The sequence below is a fragment of the Dermochelys coriacea genome, chromosome 6, assembly GCF_009764565.3.
Source record: "Dermochelys coriacea isolate rDerCor1 chromosome 6, rDerCor1.pri.v4, whole genome shotgun sequence".
In the NCBI taxonomy this organism is placed as follows: domain Eukaryota; kingdom Metazoa; phylum Chordata; order Testudines; family Dermochelyidae; genus Dermochelys; species Dermochelys coriacea.
The window spans coordinates 25,043,949-25,065,389 of NC_050073.1; the positions used below are offsets into that span (position 1 = coordinate 25,043,949).

A 21,441-nucleotide genomic window follows, 5' to 3' on the forward strand; every position below is an offset into this window, starting at 1 on the left:
AGGGAGTTAGGTACCCAATTCTCATTGATGATCAACAGGTTTTTTTGAAAATTGGAATCTAAGCAGTTAACAGACCAAAAGATAATCAAATTGCTAGATCACTTTCCTGTCATCTGATGCGGGGGCAGGGGTTGGTTTGGTTTTGCTACCATTGCTGCATCCTAGTGAGACAAGTGAAGAAATAAATTTTTAAAGATCTCCTCTCTCTGTATACTCAACTGCACAAATTCATCATTAGCAGATCTTAGACTATTCTACTTTCAGTTTTAAATGTGACAGTGTGAGGCTAGATAATGATGATGATTTTATGCAGATAAGTAAACAATAATTTCAAACATCTCCTCTTTATTTGCTTAAGTATCAACCCCCTACATTGCAGCATGGCCATGAAGCAACATATCTCTGCAATCCTTAATGTCAACAAATTATTTGGAACTATGTACAAAATTTTAAGCTCATGATCAGTTTTAGAATGGGAGCACAAGAAGAGTAACTGAAAGAGGTATTTTTCACTGATAGATTTACCAAACCAATCTAATTTAATCCCTAGTGAAATAAATAAAGCCTCCATTCTGCAACAGGATCCACATGAATGGACCTTTATGCCCATCCAGAGTCCCAGTGGAGCTCCACCCAGGTTCAGGGCACCATCTACACCAGTGGTTTTCAAACTTTTTTTCTGGCGACCCAGCTGAAGAAAATTATTGATGCCCATGATGCAATGGAGCTGGGGATGAGGGGTTTGGGAAGAGCTCGGGTTTGGGGTGTGGGAAGGGCTCAGGGTTGGGGCAGAGGGTTGGGGTGTGGGGGCAGGGGCAAGGGCTGCGGGATGGGGCTAGGAATGAGGGATTCAGGGTGTGGGAGGGGGCTGGGGCAAGGGTGCAGGAGGGGGTCAGGGCTCTGCGCTGCGGGTGCAGGCTCTGGGGTGGGGCTGGGGGTGAAGGCTTTGGGGTGCAGGAGGGGCCTCTGGGCTGGGGTAGAAGATTGGGTCACGGGGGTGGGGCTTGGGCTTACCTGCTGCAGCTCCCATTCACCAGCGCAGTGGGGCTGCAGAGGCAGGCACCAGCAGCAGGTCCAGCTCCTAGGCGGAGGTGCACAAGCAGCTCTGCACAGCTCTCGCCCACAGGCACCCCTCCCCCGCCAGCTCCCATTGGCTGGGAACTGTCCAATGTGAGTGCGGAGCCAGTGCTTGGGGTGGGGCAGCACGTGGAGCCCCATGGCCCTCCCCTGCCTAGGAGCCAGACCTGCTGCCGGCCACTTCTGGGGCGCAGCATGCTGTCAGAACTGGTAGGATCTAGCCTGCCTTAGCGGGGCAGTACTGCCAACCAGAATCTTAATGGCCAGGTCAGCGGTGCTGACCAGTGCCTTACGTTACGCAACCCAGTACTGGGTCACGACCCGCAGTTTGAAAATCACTGATCTACATAGATTAGATTGCAGGGTCAGGCCCTAAATTTGCAAATAGTTCTTGGAGGATAACAGAACCAAAAGCTGGGGCTTATAGGGCTTGATCCAAAGTCTATTGAAATCCATAGAAAAACTGAAGATGCCAGTAGGATTTTGATAAGGCCCATAGGGAACTAATCAGGCTAAATTTGGTTGCTGTCTAGATTGTGTTGCAGAATGGGAACACATTAGGGATACAGTTTTAATAGCACAAATTGGAGTGCCACATTCATAAATGTATTCTCTTGTTCTGGAAAATATTATATATAAATTGAAAACTCCTTTTTCTCAATATTGCAGACTATGTAACAGAATGATAGTGTCTAATCATGATATTTAACAGCTACAAAAACACATTTGTCTTTACAGATTTAAAAATTAGACTTAAAAACAAGGATAAAATTTGGATGGCATTTGGAGTTCTCCTGAGTAGGGAGCATTAAGCTGGGAGGCACAGGGGAAAAGTATTTTATTAATAGAGTACTAGTTCACTTATATTCGTAGCAGAAGGGCTAAGTCACTGTCTCTGACAGTAATCTGGTTCACTAATTACTATCACTACTTGGCTGTTACTCATAACTTATTTCCTCAGAATTAGATTATTGTCTTGTAAAATGGAACATCCTTCTTCTTTCCCTTAAACAATGCCCAAAGCACAGGACTTCTCTCTAAACAGACACCGTGTAATTCATTAATCCTCTGCTTACTTAAATGCCTGGTCTTGCAGATCTCGTGGGCATGTTACTCTCCTGCAATTCCCTGTAACTCATCAGTGGGAATTCTGGGCATTCAGCAACTGGATGAACCAACAGATGAAGATGTGAGAAAATGTGAATATAGAAGAAATGAGTTGAGAAAGAGGAAGACTAGAGAGGAAAGATAGTCTTGTGGTTAAGGCGCTGGACTGGGTCCAATTCCCAGCTCTGCTACAGATTTCCTGTGTGATCTTAAGCAAGTAATTTAATCTCTCTGGGTATGTCTACACTGCAATTAAAAACCCACGGCTGGCCCGTGCCAGATGACTCAGGCTCACAAGGCTTGGGCTCAGGGGCTGTTTAACTGCAGTGTAGATATTCAGGCTGATGCTGGAGCCCAGACTGTGGGACCCTGCGAGGGGGGAGGGTTCCAGAGCTCAAGCTGCTGCCTAAACACGAATGTCTACACTGAAGTTAAACAGTCCCTTAGCCCAAGCCACACGAGCCCAAGTCAGCTGGCACAGGCCAGCCACAGGTGTCTAATTGCAGCGTATACATGCCCTCTGCCTTATTTCCCCACCTATAAAATAGGGATCATAACACTTTCTCCCACTCTTTCTGTGTCTTGTCTATTTAGACTGCAAGTTCTTAGAGGCAGACACTGTTTCCTACCATGTGTTTGTACAGCCTATTATCTCAAGATGTTAGGGTTAGAACCTTCTAAGACCTCACAGCTGACCTGCTCAGGTAAAATACAAACTTTTTACTTGACAAGAACAGCTTTGTCAAATTTATCCTGTAATTAGGAAAATTGGTCACATAGATTTGTACTTTAATTCCCAATAGAAGAATGGCCTTATTTGCTAATACAGATACTTTAAATTGATATTTCTATTATTTTTTTTAAAAGGGGTGCCCTCAGTTGATGATGCTTTTAAAACATTCTCCACCCCAAAGGGATTACAATGTGAGATAATTTAGACAAAACAAGAGGGAGCAATAGTACAGATGAAGTAAGGAAGTTAAGAGTAGAACAAGGTAGAAAGTATTACAAGAAGAAGTGGATTTTAAAGAGGAAAGACAGGGACACATGGCAGACAAGGAGTAGGAGATTTTCCAAGTGTAGGGGTCAATTTGAAAGAAGTAAGCAGATGGTTGTGAGTGGAGAGATCATTAAAGAGAGAGAATTGAACCAAGAGAAGAATAGCAGAAAAATAATAGCAGAGATGTAGGTAAGGGTGAGATTATACAGAGCCCTGAAGTTGAGACAGAGACTGAACTTGATTCAGTAAGTGTTGGGAAGCCAGTGAGGGGCTTCAAGGAAGGGGTGACCGGATACTATAAGCAGGAGAGAAACACATGGCCCTCCCACCCCATTTTACCCTGAGTCACACTAGCCACCAAAGGCTAGTTCTGAAGATCTTACCACATATGGGCTTTTTTCTTGCACTTTAACCTGATCCTACTATAGGAAGATCAGGTTTCCCTGACCAGTCATTCCCTTGTAACAGCTATTCGTTATATTGGTCATTAAGCTTTGATAAGTAATTGTAGCCCATGGAAGTTCTGTCTTGATGAAATACATTGTCTTGTAGCGGTAATATAAACACTACAGGTGCCCCCTGTGAGGACTCCACCATTTATTTCAATGGGAGTAGGTATAACACTATTGGTTTTATCATTTACTTCAATGAAAGTGGGATTGGAGACCGTGGGCCAGATCATGCCCCCGGGTTCTGTTAATGCAGGGGATTCTCCACATGTGGATCTCAATCCTCCCCAGAAAATGGGGGATCAGATGGACCTGAGTCTCCATCCCTCTCCCCTCTCTGTGATATCTCAGAGTGCCTTGTCCTCCTGTGGATTGCTTAAGATTTATATGGATCCCCTGGGGACCATCCATCTTTCTGAGGAAGCCTCACAGTTGATTTTGCCTGGGGTGGCAACAAACTCCTCTGCCCCCAGCCTTGCAACAGGAGAATTGGAGAGAGTGCTGCAAATGGATACTCTCAGAATTTTCCTCCCATACAGTTCTACTGTCAGAGTGAACAATCCAATCTGATATTATTAAATATATAAAACCAAATGTGGGGTCAATCCCTGGCTCATCCTACTCGGTTAATGAATCCAATTGATGCTAGTGAGACTACTCCCAGAGGAGCTGGCTCGTGATAGGGTGAATGACATGAAATAAACTCCAGATTGGGGTTTCAATGTAAGCAGAGCCTCTTGGTGGAATTATTTGTCTATAGATGGCTGCAGCCTGAGTACACTTGAATAGAAAATGCTCTGTGAAAATCAATATTCTACAAAAGTTGTTTCCTACTCAAGCATCATTCTCCTTTTATTTGCTTTTGTATTCTGTGTTATAAACTGTGTTGCATGGAATTTGCATAGTACGTACGCACTGAGGAAAGCAGCAATGTTAGGGGGAAATTTTGCTCTCAGGACTACTTGGTGGCTTTTATCTTTTACATCAAGTAGACTTCCACACAGGTAAGGAAAGCAGAATATCTAGGTCAACATTCAAACCAAACTCTGTGGATTCCCCAGAATCCAAAATCTTTGGGGTTGGGCCCCTTGGCCTCCTCCACTGAAACAGCATCACTCCCTTGGAGGGACTGATAGAGGTATAGCTTTACAAGCGGATGGAAATTTCCACCAGCAGATCCTCCTGCAACATTTTCCGTGGTCTCACTGAATGTAATGGGAGCAGGATCACGTTCTTGGAAACTGAATTGGTTGCCATTTTGATAGGAGAAAGAGCACTGTCTAGTTTCTTGCATGCTTGTCATTTCCCTTCTGCATAAACATTTAACAAAGTTTTCTAATTTTGTCTAAAATAAATTCTTTCCACAATCAGTGCTGACTAATGTTTGTTGTTTTATTTATTTATTTTATTGGCAGCCTTGCTGTTCTACTGGACCTTAGCTTTTATAACCAAAACTATCAAATTTGTAAAGTTCTGTGATAATGGGGTTGGATTTTCTCAGCTTCGATTTTGCCTCACGGGACTTCTGGTTATTCTATATGGAATGCTACTAGCTGTAGAAATTAATGTCATCAGGGTGAGGGTAAGTTAAATTTCCAGGTAATTCTCATTTCTGTTTCTTCCTTTTCTTTTATCTGGCTGCTAAATGTTTTTTTAAAAAAAAAAATCAGTCTGAAATGGAGACCTATTTGAAAATCAAACACTTGAGTAATGTAATTAAGCTAAATTCATCTTTATTGCAAACTCCTTTGACTCCACTGCATTGAAATTCATTCTGAATTGTCATCCATTTTGTTCTGAAAAGGTGTTTCTTGTATGACTGACAACTTCAGTTTTCAGAAATCATTAATCTTCATACAGGGAAAGATACAGTGAAATGGATAGTCTGTTCTATCAAGAAAAGGAGTACTTGTGGCACCTTGGAGACTAACATTTATTAGAGCATAAGCTTTCGTGAGCTACAGCTCACTTCATCGGATGCATTTGGTGGAAAAAACAGAGGAGAGATTTATTTACACACACACACACACACACACACACACACACACACACACACACACACACACAGAGAACATGAAACAATGGGTTTATCATACACACTGTAAGGAGAGTGATCACTTAAGATAAGCCATCACCAGCAGCGAGGGGGGGGGAAGGAGGAAAACCTTTCATGGTGACAAGCAAGGTAGGTTAATTCCAGCAGTTAACAAGAATATCAGAGGAACAGTGGGGGGTGGGGTGGGGGGGGAGAAATACCATGGGGAAATAGTTTTACTTTGTGTAATGACTCATCCATTCCCAGTCTCTATTCAAGCCTAAGTTAATTGTATCCAGTTTGCAAATTAATTCCAATTCAGCAGTCTCTCGTTGGAGTCTGTTTTTGAAGCTTTTTTGTTGAAGGATAGCCACTCTTAGGTCTGTGATCGAGTGACCAGAGAGATTGAAGTGTTCTCCAACTGGTTTTTGAATGTTATAATTCTTGACGTCTGATTTGTGTCCATTCATTCTTTTACGTAGAGACTGTCCAGTTTGGCCTAGTCTCTAAGGTGCCACAAGTACTCCTTTTCTTTTTGCGAATACAGACTAACACGGCTGCTACTCTGAAATCTGTTCTATCAGAAAACAATAGTCAGTGATACCCACACAGAGTATCTGTTGTTGTCTAGTCTCTAAGAGCACACACAATGTGATTTTTTTTAAATTATTAACATTATTTTATTATCATGGTGCTAGAGCAAATTTAGTCATCTCTGGTTATTTCCTCTTTGCTATGGCCACAATCAGAATCCCTATTAATAGATGGCTTTGAAGATTGCTACATGAAATACAATCCAAAACGCCTTATCACTTCCCTCACACAATGCACACAGCACTGAATTAAACTAGGTATTAGGGAAAAGTTGCCTGCTAATACATATTCAAGAGAACACACAGTGTAGATCAGACTATGGGAAGCTAAATATTAATCTCACAACTGACAACTGTTGTGTCAGCTCATGAAATAATGAGTCAGCTGTGATACCAACAGGACCTTTCTTTTAAATATGATTCTTTTTATATAACTTTATAATCTAATGATATTTAATTAGCTATAAAATGTTGGGGCCACAAGGGAGACTATCAAATGAGCCACTGAAATGATCAGCCATTGCTTAGTGTTGTTTTTTTCAGTTTCATATTTCTTTAGAGTAAATAATTAAAAGATGTTACTTTTTACATGTGACTTGAACTAACCAATAATATAGCATCATCCAAGCTTTGAGGCACAAAGTGCCTCTCTTCTGGCAACTAAGAATATGAATGATTGAAGGCAAGCAGATCAGAAGCAAAACACAGCACAGGGGATTGTATTTTTTAATCAAGAGTTAAATAGAATGTTCAGTTTGTCACTCCTATTGATTTGTTGGAAAAAATCCCTCCACAGCAGCCAGGAGTGAAAGTTATTTTAAATGATCACTGGACAGAATCTCCAGGAAAATCCTTATTAGAAATGGAAGTAAAAAGCAAGTAGTGAGAAGTCATTTTCCCTGCTCCCAGACATGCCTATTTTCTGGGAAGAAAATAAATTGCAGCAACAAACTGAAAAGGTTTAATTGTAAACACAGAATTATTGTTGCTGAATCTGATGCAAGGAAGTGGGGTTTCAGGCCACCAGCTCACAGTCAATTTCAAGCCCTCAATGGATTTACCCATCTGCATAGATCTATGTTGTTAGATAGAAGGGAAAAACCGGAAGTACATGGACTAAATTCTCCTCTCGCTTACACCCATTTAACCTTGTTGATTTTTCTGGGGTTGCATGGGATTTAATTAAATACAGAATTTTAATGTGGCTTTACATAATTAACTACAACCCTACAGTGTATTAAATTCCATGTTAATAAATATTGTAGGAGCAAATGATGGGCCATGTCGTGTCATCTTTGTCTGAGCGGAACTCCCTAGTGATAGTACTACAAGATATTTTTAAATATGGTGTATACTGTACAAGAACTTTGATCCTTGCAGCATGAAACATCGTAGTCTAGGGGCTTGATCTTTCTTCCATTTAAGTCAATGGAAATATTTGCTAGTGCCCTGTGCAGTCTAATTTTAATGGTTTTTCATAGATACTAAGGTCAGAAGGGACCATTCTGATCATCTAGTCCGACCTCCTGCACAGTGCAGGCCACAGAATCTCACCCACCCACTCCTACGAAAAACCTCACCTATGTCTGAGCTATTGAAGTCCTTAAATCATGGTTTAAAGACTTCTTCAAGGAGCAGAGAAGCCTCCCTCAAGTCAACAATGTCCCATGCCCCACCCAGGAAGGTGAAAAACCTCCAGGGTCTCTCCAATCTGCCCTGGAGGAAAATTCCTTCCCAACCCCAAATATGGCGATCAGCTAAACCCTGAGCATAGGGGCAAGATTCACCAGCCAGATACTACAGAAAATTCTTTCCTGGGTAACTCAGATCCCATCCATCTAATATCCCATCTCAGGGGATTAGGTGTATTTACCCTGAATATTTAAAGATCAATTACTTACAAAAATCCCATTATCCCATCATACCATCTCCTCCATAAACTTATCGAATAGAATCTTAAAACCAGATAGATCTTTTGCCCCCACTGCTTCCCTTGGAAGGCTATTCCAAAACTTTACTCCTCTGATGGTTAGAAACTGTTGTCTAATTTCAAGTCTAAACTTCCTGGTGGCCAGTTTATACCCATTTGTTCTTGTGTTCACATTGGTGCTGAGTTGAAATAATTCCTCTCCCTTTCCTGTATTTATCCCTCTGATATATTTATAGAGAGCAATCATATCTCCCCTCAACCTTCTTTTAGTTAGGCTAAACAAGCCAAGCTCCTTAAGTCTCCTTTCATAAGACAAGTTTTCCATTCCTCGGATCATCCTAGTAGCCCTTCTCTGTACCTGCTCCAGTTTGAATTCATCCTTTTTAAACATGGGAGACCAGAACTGCACACAGTACTCTAGGTGAGGTCTCACCAGTGCCTTGTATAATGGTACTAAAACCTCCTTATCCTTACTGGAAATGCCTCTCCTGATGCATTCCAAAACCACATTAGCTTTTTTCACAGCCATATCACATTGGCAGCTCATAGTCATCCTATGATCAACCAATACTCCAAGGTCCTTCTCCTCTTCCGTTACTTCTAATTGATGCGGCCCCAACTTATAACTAAAATTCTTGTTATTAATCCCTAAATGCATAACCTTACACTTCTCACTATTAAATTTCATCCTATTACTATTACTCCAGTTTACAAGGTCATCCAGATCCTCCTGTATAATATCCCGATCCTTCTCCGAATTGGCAATACCTCCCAGCTTTGTATCATCTGCAAACTTTATTAGCACACTCCCACTTTTTGTGCCAAGGTCAGTAATAAAAAGATTAAATAAGATTGGTCCCAAAACCGATCCCTGAGGAACTCCACTGGTAACCTCCCTCCAACCTGACAGTTTGCCTTTCAGTAGGACCCGTTGCAGTCTCCCCTTTAACCAATTCCTTATCCACCTTTTGATGTTCATATTGATCCCCATCTTCTCCAATTTAACTAATAATTCCCCATGTGGCACGGTATCACATGCCTTACTGAAATCTAGGTAAATTAGATCCACTGCATTTCCTTTATCTAAAAAATCTGTTACTTTTTCAAAAAAGGAGATTAGGTTGGTTTGGCACGATCTACCTTTTGTAAAACCATGTTGTATTTTGTCCCATTTACCATTGACTTCAATGTCCTTTACTAATTTCTCCTTCAAAATTTTTTCCAGGACCTTGCATACTACAGATGTCAAACTAACTGGCCTGTAGTTACCTGGATCACTTTTTTTTTTTCCCTTTCTTAAAAATAGGAACTATATTAGCAATTCTCCAATCATTCGGTGCTACTCCTGAGTTTACAGATTCATTAAAAATTCTTGCTAATGAGCTTGCAATTTCAGGTGCCAAATCCTTTAATATTCTTGGATGAAGATTATCTGGGCCCCCCGATTTAGTCCCATTAAGCTGTTTGAGTTTCGCTTCTACCTCAGATATGGTAATATCTACCTCCATATCCTCATTCCCATTTGTCATGCTACCATTATCCCTAAAATCCTCTTTAGCCTTATTAAAGACTGAGGCAAAGTATTTGTTTAGATATTGGGCCATGCCTAGATTATCTTTAACCTCCACTCCCATCCTCAGTGTTTAGTGGCCCCACTTCTTCTTTCTTAGTTTTCTTCTTATTTATATGGCTATAGAACCTTTTACTATTGGTTTTAATTCCCTTTGCAAGGTCCAACTCTACTCGACTTTTAGCCTGTCTCACTTTATCCCTACATGTTCTGACCTCAATTAGGTAGCTTTCCTTGCTGATCCCTCGCATCTTCCACTCCCTGTATGCTTTCTGTTTCTTCTTAATCACCTCTCTAAGATGCTTGGTCTACAACTCCTTCCTATGAATTTTTTCCCCTTTCTTGGGATACAGGCTTCCGATAGCTTCTGCAGCTTTGATTTAAAGTAATCCCAGGCCTCCTCTACCTTTAGATCCATAAGTTCTTCAGTCCAATCCACTTCCCTAACTAATTTCCTTAATTTTTGAAAGTCAGCCCTTTTGAAATCAAAGACTCTAGTTGCAGATTTATTTTTGTTAATTCTTCCATTTAGTTTGAACTGAATTAGCTCATGATCACTTGAGCCAAGATAGTCCCCCTACAACCATTTCTTCTATGAGGTCCTCGCTACTCACCAAAATTAAATCTAAAATGGCATCCCCTCTAGTCGGTTCAGCAACTACTTGATGAAGGAATCCATCAGCTATCGCATCTAGGAAAAAAACTGGTTCTCTATGAAAGTTGCAGGGGTTGCGGGGGTGTTGTCCAGTGCTGCAAACTGCACAGTACAGAATAATCTTCAATGTAGATTTTAACATAAAATATTGCAAATACACTGAGCTTTAATATATTTTTCCAGTGCAGGATTAAATTCACAGGCAAATTATGATCTTTGTGTGGGCTTCATTCAGGGCTTGAATATCTTTCTCCATTTTGGGCTGGAATTTTCAAAGTAATTTAAGGAATAGGTACCCAAATTTGACTGAAATTCAGTAGGAGTAGGGAGCCTAATTTCATTCGCCTATTTGCAAATCCCAGTTATACGCTCGGAGGCTATCGATTCCTCCCGAACAATCACAGGCATTTCTATTATCTCTGTATCCCCTTCCACACAGATTTGTCTTTTTCTTTTCCATGTACTTGATGTGATTCTTTGTGGGATTTTTGGATTTCAGAGATATGTTTTCTTCAAAACCCCCAAAGAGGTTAAGCCCCCTGAGGATCTTCAGGATCTTGGAGTTCGGTTCCTACAGCCCTTTGTGAATCTGCTGTCCAAAGGAACATACTGGTGGATGAATACTTTCATCAAGACCGCCCATAAAAAGCCAATAGACTTGAAAGCCATAGGCAAGCTGCCTATTGCCATGAGAGCTCTGACAAATTACATTCGCCTTAATGAGGCTTTTGAAGCACAAAAGGTATGAGGGGAATAAAGAGAAGTGGGATTATCTACAAATGTTTGTGGTGTTTACAAAGCAATTTTAATTGCTTAAAATACCTCATTACTTTTTTGATAGTAACCGTATAAAGTCATATAAAAATATAAAGTGGAAACATGGTAGGTATTAAGAGCCTGGTTTGCATAAAGCTAGGCATGCAGCTGGGTGCCTAATTTGTATGTACACTTTTTGTATTTACAGTGGTTGTTGTGCATGATTACGGCCAGATGTTCATGTAAATGGCTATTTGCATGTGCAAATGCTTGGTTTGCATGTACAATTATGGAAATATAGTTGTTTGCACAACTGTGGATTATACTTTTGGGAAGACGGTTAACTTGCCTCTTAATAAGAACCTAAAATAAGTTTGACTAATCTTACAGGGGCTTTATAGGAGTAATTTTTATTGAGATCAGTGGGCGTTTTCCTGAGAAAGTGTTCAGGATTGAGCCTGAAATGAACTAGCTTGGTGGTCTTCACTTAAGACCACTACCTGCCCCTTATGTGTGTGCAGTGGAATAAGTAAGGAGTATTTACTATACTTTCCGTAGTAAGGAGACTCCCTCCCCATTCGTGTGCAGCTTGTTTAAGGCAATGCAGCATTCCAGGCTCGACCTCGGTGGAGAACAGGAACTGCTACCTCCCTACTCCTTTGGCATCCAGTCAGGAGCAGAGAGGAAGAATAGGCCAATTCTGCCACTATCAAGCTAATTCACTCCATGTAGCAGTGGGCAAACTGAGGGGAATTCTACCTCTTTAAGACAGAACCCCTCTCATTGCTCCCTATAGAGCAATGCAATTTATGCCAGTCTCACTATAGACTATGTGCAATTTGCACAAATCCCCCCTGTATTTTTAGCACAAAATGGCTTTTAATGTAACACTACATTGCAGAACCATTGTGTTACTGTTCACTGTGCAACTCGTAAGCCAAATCAACATAAGTGGGTCTTGTGGCTACCCATTCTTAGTCTTCCTGTTTTAACTAGGGAAAAATTCCCCTCCTCTTTGGCACAAGGCCAAGAGTACAGCTGCTTGAAAATTTTCCAGTGAAATGTTTTGCTATCAAATAATTTTGTTTTGACAAAATTGAAACTTTGCACAAAAACATATTGATGTCAACAAAATTTTGTTTTGGGAAAAAATAATAATGAAGCATTCTATTTCAGCCTTAGCCGAATGCTTCATTATTATTTTTTCCCAAACCAAACTTTTTTAAAATGGAATGTTCCAATTTTTTTGCTTGGTTAGCAATTAATACTATAAATTTAAAAGTCTAAATTGAAATGAAATGATTTTAAAAAATCATTTGCGGTCAAACTTCATTTCATGGGAAATTTTTTAATGTTCATTCTGATTCAGAACAAAAATACAATTTTTGAATTGTGGATTTTCCCATGAAACAGAATTCTAGTTCCTGCCCAGCTGTAGCCCAGAGGTTACTGCTTATCAAATCAATATTCTGAATCATCTACTCTCGAGGGTCATTTTTAAAATTTAAAATATCAATTGTATTTACATATTGTAATGTTTATATACCCTTCTTTTTTTTTTTTTTTTTTTTTTTTTTTTATGGGCAGAACAAAAGGTCTCCATATCCACAAGGATCCAAATCAATTTGGTGCGCTCTCTGCTGTGCATTTGGGAGACCACTAGTTCTCAGCAGCACTTTCCGTATTCTGGCTGACTTGCTTGGGTTTGCTGGTCCGCTCTGTATCTCTGGGATTGTTCACCACGTTGGAAAAGGAAATAACACCATCCGTCCGCAGGTACTACCTAGAATATCTTAACAAAGAGCCTGATCCAAAGCCTACTAAAATTAATTGGAATATTTCAGTTGACTTCAGTGGGTTTTGGATCAGGCCCTACGTGAACATATAGTGGTTGGCCTCTGACACAAACAGAACGCTACTCCTGAAGTGTGTTTTGATTACTCATTTGGAATTTTCTATTTATGATCATTATTTGTACACTTGTGGTGCCAAGAATGTACTAGGCGCTGTCCACACACATAAGAAGTCTAGGACTTTATTTCAGGAAATCATCTCTAGTCAAGACTGTGCTTAAGCACATACATAAGGCCCCTTGAAGGACTTAAATATATGCTTGAAGTTAAGTATGTGATTAAGTGCTTTCTTGAACTGGAGCCTCGGTGCCTGCTCTGAAGACCTTATGCTCTGAAAAGGGAGAAGTTTATTTTAAGGATGGGGTCCAGCTTTTAATTTCTGACAACGTGGGCTGTCTTAAAGGACTGAAGCAGCAGCAGGCTTTTATTATAAAAGTAAAGGACAAAGTAATTGAGCTATGACAAAGAGTTTCCATCAGAGTCTTGAGGGAGCTCATCTTTGAGAGGTCAACTATAAGAGACATAGAGGATGCTATCCAAGGGAATAATATCCCCCAAAAAAGACTTCATTCTTGATTATTCTCAGGAACAAAAGCACAATGAGCATTTTCACACTATGCTGCTAAGTCATTTCTAGGAAAGAATCATTATTTGTGCTATTCGCTGATTTTTTCTTATAACATTGTTTCCTGTAAGGGCCTGATCTAAATCCCATTGACTCCAATGTACTCGGGCCTCAAACTAAATATTAAAATGTATTGCATGTGTTGGAGAGGCGAGATTTTTGACAATCATTCATTTATCCAACAACAGTCCTTTATCTTGTGCTTATCCTAATATTTGGAAACAATGAACAACAAATTCAGTGGAAGACAGTAAACCAGTAGCCAATGCAAATGAAAACAACAGACTATAGGGAAAGATTGCTGAAATTGCTGCAAAATGTTATAGAGAATCATGGGATTGGTCCTGCTTTGAGCAGGGGGTTGGACTAGATGCAGGGCCATCTCCAGCGTATTTGCCACCAAAAGCGGTGCAAAAAACAAACAAACAAAAAAAACCTTGCCGAGGCGGAGTGATGGTGTGGCTGCTGAATTGCCGCTGGCAACCAAAGAAGAGTCGCGTCCCTGCTGCCGAATTGCTGCCGAGTGCAAAACGCGCTGTGACGGAGCTGCTGCTGAGAGCAGATTGCCGCCCCAGCGCCCGACCTCCTGCCGCCCCTTTACATTTGCCGCCCCAAGCACCTGCTTGGTTCGCTGGTGCCTGGAGCCGGCGCTGACTAGATGACCTCCTGAGGTCCCTTCCAACCCTGATGTTCTATGAGTAAGGCTAAGATTTTGTCACCAATATGTTTAGTAAAAGCCACGGACAGGTTACAGGCAACAATGAAAAATTCACGGAAGCCTGTAACCTGTCCCTGACTTTTACTAAAAATATCAGTGACAAAATGGGGAGTCTGGGCAGCTGTGGGCACCCTGGGAACTCCAGGGGCCCGCACCACCCCTGTGGGCTCCAAGCTCCAGGGGTCTCCCCCTATTGCCCACAGCTGCCAGAGAGCTGCGGGGGACCATGCCTCTGTAGGTGGCAGGGGACCCTGCAGCTCCCAGCTGGCACTGGCTGAAGTCACAGTGGTCTTTTGGAAGTAACAGATTACATGACTTCCATGACAAAATCACAGCCTTAATCATGAGCTGTGACTCTTGCTGATTTGCCTGGAATCAAGGCATTTACTGATTCTGCTCTGTTTAACTTCCCCTAACAAGCTTTGACGAATGATCCCTGGTGCAGAAATCTCAAGACTGGCCCTGATAAACTTGGAGTGGAATCTCATCCAGCTGTGCTTGATAGCTTGCCATGATCATTGGGTGCAATTGAGGGGCAGCCTCTGGGCTGTTATAAATTATGCAAGTTAGGGGTCACCGGAATGCAGTGGTCTCTGGTCATGCCCCCTTCACTGCCCAGTGGAAAGGGAAGTGCAAAGTTTGAGGGAGTGGCATACAACTGGCTGTGCTAGCTTTATTCGAGCTGGGGATTCCCTCACATTGTGGGTATGCCCATTTAAGGCAGTTTTAAAGCCCCTTCGTGCCACCTTGCCATAGATCAAGATCTAGGCTGTAGACTTTGAGTGTTGTGGTAGTGAAATATGGGGAAATTCTTGAGAACTTTTCTTCAAAAATGTAGTGAACAGAGTTAAACTTGTTTTGCGAAAGCATATGGAGTTTTCAACACCAACAGCCAAGAGCATAGACAGCGCTGCTTTTTTTTTTCTTTTTGGTGGTGGGGAACTAGTTTTAAAAAAAATAAATAACTTTTGTTATTGTTGTAGGGACAGTCCCCTGATGATTGTTCTCTTCAGCCCAGGAGGGGTATAGTCCTCTGAAGGTCTTGACTGCTTTGAGGTCCCTATCTTTCCCCAGGGTAACAGCTGGCTCTTAGTAGCCAGGCTCCAAGGGTCTCAGGCTCTGGCTTGTTTCTACCCTTGCTTGGAGATGACTCAGTAAGCAGGGTTCCTTCTCACCTGTCTGTGTTTCTGCCACTCTTTCTGTAGCCAGACTAGTTGTTTTCCTTATTTTCTCATGAAGGTTACTGTTCCTCTTTCTCATTCTATGCACAAGAGCATCTGCTCCCGTCTCTCAATAGAGACCTGGGTTAGGTCCAGACAGCTGCCTCCTGTTTGGCTCATCTCTTTACCTCTTCCCCTTCCCCTCCTCCTGCCCCCTTCCCCCCAATCCCAATTCTGCTTGAATTCCATGTTCTCTTTTCACAAAGGGAGGGGGGGCTGATCTGACATCATGATTCTTTAGCTGTCCTTTTGCAACATCTGACCCCAACCTCATCATGCGTGTGGATCAAAGAGCCTCTAGTTGCTATTTTTGCTTGTCAAAGTCCCGGGTCAGAGAGGAACCCAGGGGGTAACAAAAGCAAAATATGAAGGAATTCATTTTCCAGTGTAATCAACAGTTCAGGTATAGGCTGTTCCCCATCTTATCCATAGTTCACTTTTTGTATACTATTAATAAAAGTGAGATAAACAAGCTTCTGTTCCAAACTTAGAGCTTCTTTTATTTATTAGTGAAATCCTTAAATCTTTTTTGGTGGGCAGACTAAAGCCGAAAGTTGAGAATGCCCATGCCAACGGCTGCCTGGAGTGCGAATGAATGAAGCTGGTTGGTCCACTGTCCCACTATGGACCCTGAAAGACTGCATGATAGGGATCTTGCCTTTGGTACAGTGATGCCCAGAGAAGCTTTTTCTTTTCATTAGGCCTGGCTTTCACATAGCTTCACTGCCAAAACAGCAATTGGACTTCAATTGTGAAAATTGCGTTTAGCTCTTGCAAAATAACAAGAAATGTCTTTCAGTTCAAGCTGTATGTAAATAAACCAATATACTTAGAGAAACTTGCATGTGCCTAGGTCTGTTATGAAAAAGCTTTTACGTGCGATTTTCCTTGCAACAGGAACAGAGCTGGCATTAGGTATAAGCAGACTAAGCAATTGCTTGGGGCCCCGAGCAGCTCAAGAGAGCCCCCTATTCACTTTTTATAATAAGAACTTGTCTATTTGAGTACTGGAGAAGGCCCCCCCCAATATTCTGCTTAAGGCCCCCAATAAACTAGCACCGCCACTGAATGGGAAACCTCTTTATTTGTGATGAATCAAAGGGTAAATACCCTTATTAATAGTTTGCTCCTGGGAATGTAGGAAATGTTTTAGCTGTGGGAAAACAAAGATGGAGAAACCTTTTAAAAGACAATCTTATGAAGATAATAATTTGGCAGCGGAGGGGAGGAGAAGTTTGTCTATGAATGGCTAGATTTTGTCTCAGTTTCAAATCTAGATTAACTCCACAGAAGTCAATAGGTCTGATTCTCTGTTTGCTTAGATTTACTCCATATATACGCTGAAGTAACAGGTCTGAATCTGGCCCAAAGTGTAGTACAAAACTTTAATTACAGACCGTACGACACTAGCAACTATTGGGGGCTGGTGTGTTCACAAATTAGGTATGCAGTGCTGTGTGTGTTGCGGGAGAAGTCAGAGACTGTAATTAAGGTTTTGCATTATCCTGTGAGTGATGCTGTGTGTTACAGATTTCTGTATATGATGGAGGTCGAAGGACGTTCTCTGTAGTGATAGAGTCTGCCACTATTAGTCAAAATATGCTGTGTGGGCATTAGGGTGCAGCTACAAGATGTCCCATAATTTAGCATTTATTTTGTTCTAAAGGGCTTGCACTGGGGAGATGTCGCAGAGAACCAACGCTAATCATTGCTTTCAAAGTTTTCCTTTACGAAATTGTATACACAGTACCAGTTAAAAAAACCTTAGAATCTGACATGGATAGTTTAATATTCTTATCTTATCCACAGTTTCTACCTGTATCATTTTTGCTTTGTTTTTGTAACTTTGCTTAATCAGATGATACTAAGGGCAGCTTTAAGGTAAACAGCTATGAGGATAATATATATTTGCTGCATCTTTCAAGCCCTCAGTCATAGAGACTGAATGTCTGGGCTCTTAGGTCATACGGATTTCACAGGTACTGTAATAAGTACCGTTGGCAGTACTACAGCAAGTCACAGATCTCTAATTTTATAAATTCTATCAAGCTTTTCATGTTTGTTGTTAACTCTGTAGCATCAAGATTTGTTGTTCACCTCTCGGAATGTTCTTGTGATATTTAGCTTGTATGTACCTCAATCATCTTGCATTGAAGAAAAGAGCCTCATGATGTGACAACCTGTTTGGTTTGTCAATGGGATGTGCATCTTCCATCCTGAATTAACATTAGAAATCATAGATGAAGTAACAAGAGCAGATTTATACAGCAAAACCACAAAGACATGGGGGAGAAACCCCTAACAATTGTAGGTCTTGACATGGCAAAATGCTGAGCACTCTGGTCCCAATCCAGCAAAGCACTTATGCACATGGTTAAATTTAAGTCAATGGGATTTCACTTGCTTAAGTGCTTTGCTGGATCAGGGCCTTAGCACTCAGCATATTGCTGGATAGAATCCATTCATATCTCCAATAAAATCCATGAATAACTCCTAAGTTTAGGCTAGGGTACTTTGTTTTTTTTTTTTGTTTTTTTTTTGTTTTTGTTTTTGTTTTTTTTTTAAAAACAGACACCCTTCATAGCATCCTTGGAATAGTTATCGGTGGTTTTAAGTAGTTGTATTTCAATAGCTGCATTTAAAAGGTTATGTAATGCCCCTTTGGAAAACAAAGACCCAGGTTCTCTGCTGGTGTAATTCAGCCTTGAATTTGCAAGTCCTTGCATAGTGTGCAGGAAGAAACACAAGGCTTTTGCACTTTCATTTAAGTGTGAGCAGAGGCTACACATGCACAGATATGAAGTTAAATATTAGGCATGGTCATCTGTAGTAAGTGGAAGTCTTTCACCAGCCACCTATATGCCCAGTCATTTATTTTAGAGAACACAAGGTTAAAAAGGGTCTAGTTTGGGATGGAAAATGAGCAAGTTTGAGGACACTTGGACTTAAGCATCTTCCTCAACATGTAAATAAGGGATGTATCCACATGTTCCCCCCCCATCCCCTAAGTATTACTCCTGCTACAAGGCACAAGTAACCTACAGTGACACTTTGTACCTTTTGTTTTGTGGGCTAATGCTTTCCATGCTAAACTGTGGGACTTTGGGTGTTAATTTCCCTTCTATTTGATTTTCACAAGAGTTTGAGTTTGCAGCTGCAGCTCCATCTCCATAGAGTTAGAGTGAAGTTCACCATTACCTGAAATGCCAAAAATCATAAGCAATCCGGGAAAGGGACTTCATTTTACTATATGTATGTACAATGCCTATGTATATTGACACTACCTTAGAATGTGAAATCTGTAAAACTATGGATAATTAAAAATACAATACAATATCCTATTTGCCATAATTTCATAACTATAATGGATGGGCATGTAGAATGATTGTTTGAAGAAATTTTCTACTTGGCATGTGTTTAGCAAAACAAGTATCACCAAAGATTTTCTGTGTTCTGTTGATATGCCTTGGAGACTTCATTTGGTTGAACATGTTTTCAATGGGTTCATTCTTGATATGGATTAAAATGCAGAATTAGTACCATTCCATGCAGTCTCATTCTCTGTTCACAAGTATAGCTGCTAAAGTATGTTGACAAGTGAAGCAAAGAACTAATGCTATTATTCTTTTATTGCCCTTAACTTTGGTGTTGTCTGTTCTCCACTATTCAGTGATACCATAAAGTATCAACTGGAAAGATCAAGCATTCAAGTTCTGGTACTGAAACACATGACTAACTTTAGGCATGTGAGTGGTTCCATTCATTTCAATGAGAGAAATTAAATGCTTAAAGTTGGGTCTGTGCTAAAGTACCTTGATGAATCAGGGCCTTATGCTTAGTTGCCTGCAAATTGTTTCTAAAAACTATGATAAACTGTATTAAACGAAGTAGTAAATTTTTGGAGCATACCTGACATGAATTCCATTACATCACCATTATTCATTAGTTCAGTTCTCAGTCTTACATAAACTGTCATTTCCAATGCTTTTAAAAAAAAAATGGAAATTGGCTTTGCTTTCTCACTGAAGTCAATGATTTTCAGGCCGATACATGTAGTATTTATTAGCATGTGAATAATTTAATGAATTGGCTCTGATATTGGATGTAGCCCTTTGTAAACTAAGGCAAACATTTTTCCAAAGTGGTTTGTAACTTTGGGTAACTCAATTTTTGATCACCCAAAAATTAGAAGATGAGCAGTTTGGAAAATTTGGTTGCAAGTACTTGATATCAACGATTGTGTACCTAAATGTAACCTTAACTTTGTCACGAAGATCTGACTCTATTGCAAACAATTGAAATAATGCGTTTCTGCTAGATTAAATGTCCGTGGCTTATAATACTTATAAAAAGAAAAGGAGTACTTGTCGCACCTTAGAGACTAACAAATTTCAAGTACTCCTTTTCGTTTTGCGAATACAGACTAACACGGCTGCTATTCTGAAACCTGTAATACTTATGTCATTTGAAGGATGGCAAATGGCCTGTTTCTTTCACTGTGGCAACAGAAATTGTTCTTCTGTCCTTGATTTTTATTGTGGAAACAGCATCCATCAATTCAGTCTTGATGGTAGAAAATAAACAAACAAATGGTGTATGCTCCTATTTCGGGAGCTTGGGACTCATGTAATATTTGATGCTCTTGTGAATAGTCTACTGACTTATTATATACGTAGTCTGTGACTTCAATGGAACTACTCGTATGAGTAAGGATCTTCAGGGCAGAGTTTTTTTTTTGTTACTTGTGGAAAGCTGAGCTCGGCCTCAGTGTGAATCTCAATACTCTGTAGTCAGCAAACACCGTTTACAAGATGTTATGTCACTAGGAGATGGGAGGGCAAAGAGACCTTCACTCATTCAAATCCAGCCTAGGTCAGTGCTGAGTGAAAGTCCTTGCCATCTGATAGCTGTTCAGTTTGGCTAATGTTTAATGAGTTGTTTGGCCTCAGTCCAATTCCCAGTTTTCAGGTGTCCACAGTACAATAACACAATCCACATTCGGTACTGATTAGTCACTTCATTGACAGTCTCAGCAGAGGTGCCAATAACTGTGTGTGGATAGATGCTGAACTATCTTCTGTGACAAAGCTCTATCCTTGGGTCCCGCATTTCCTGGCAGATTTTGCTAGCCTCAGAGGCTCACTGTGACCCTCCACATAACCCTTCTCTCTCTAGAGACAAGGGTCACTACTGAGCCGTTTTCATCATAAGCCAGCCAGGGAGGTGAGGAGAAGTTATCCTTCCTTGCACGGTCTCTGTTGTCTCCCAGTCTCTGTGATTAAACAGGGGGCAAAGGTGCGGGGGGGGGAGCCCAGGCCCACCCTCTACACCCAGCCCAGGGACCCTAATAGTATCAGCTATGGTAGCTGACCTTTTAGACACATGACATGTACAATTCCCTGGGCTACTTTCCCCACAGCAGCCCTCACTTCCTCAAGGTCCACTTCACCCTTACCTCAGGGCCTCCTTCCTTGTGCCTGATATGGTGTGTACTACTCAGCCTCTCCAACATCACAACTTCTTCCCACAGCTCCTGACACATACACCCACCTGACTGACTGGGAGGCTTTTAACTAGTTTCAGCCAGCCCCTGATTGGCTTCAGGTGTCCCAATCAACCTAGCCTTCTCCCTGCCTTCTGGAAAGTTCTTAATTGGCCCCAGGTGTCTTAATTGACCTGGAGCAGCTGCCATTTCACTTATCCTGGTACCAGGGATTTGTTTAGCCTGGGAGCTAATATATCTATCTCCCACTACTTTTCTATAAGAGTTTCTCTGGGCGGCGTCCTCTGACTCCCTTGACGCCTTTGAGGAGCCGTGGGCGCTGTCCGGGGTTCTCTGCTCGGTGTCCCCGT

General features: G+C 41.2%; 1 protein-coding gene across 7 annotated transcripts in view; it reads left to right on the plus strand.

Moving 5' to 3' along the window:
- Positions 1-21,441, plus strand: part of ABCC8 (ATP binding cassette subfamily C member 8) — a 146,281-nt gene that overhangs the window by 12,252 nt on the left and 112,588 nt on the right. For 6 of the 7 annotated variants that reach the window (XM_038406458.2, XM_038406463.2, XM_038406460.2 and 3 more), the window contains 3 exons: positions 5,049-5,215; positions 10,916-11,158; positions 12,760-12,948. In XM_038406458.2, coding sequence (XP_038262386.1) covers positions 5,049-5,215; positions 10,916-11,158; positions 12,760-12,948 — 599 coding nt within the window. The remainder of the gene's footprint in view (positions 1-5,048; positions 5,216-10,915; positions 11,159-12,759; positions 12,949-21,441) is intronic. The other variant, XM_043517609.1, reaches the window with a different exon arrangement.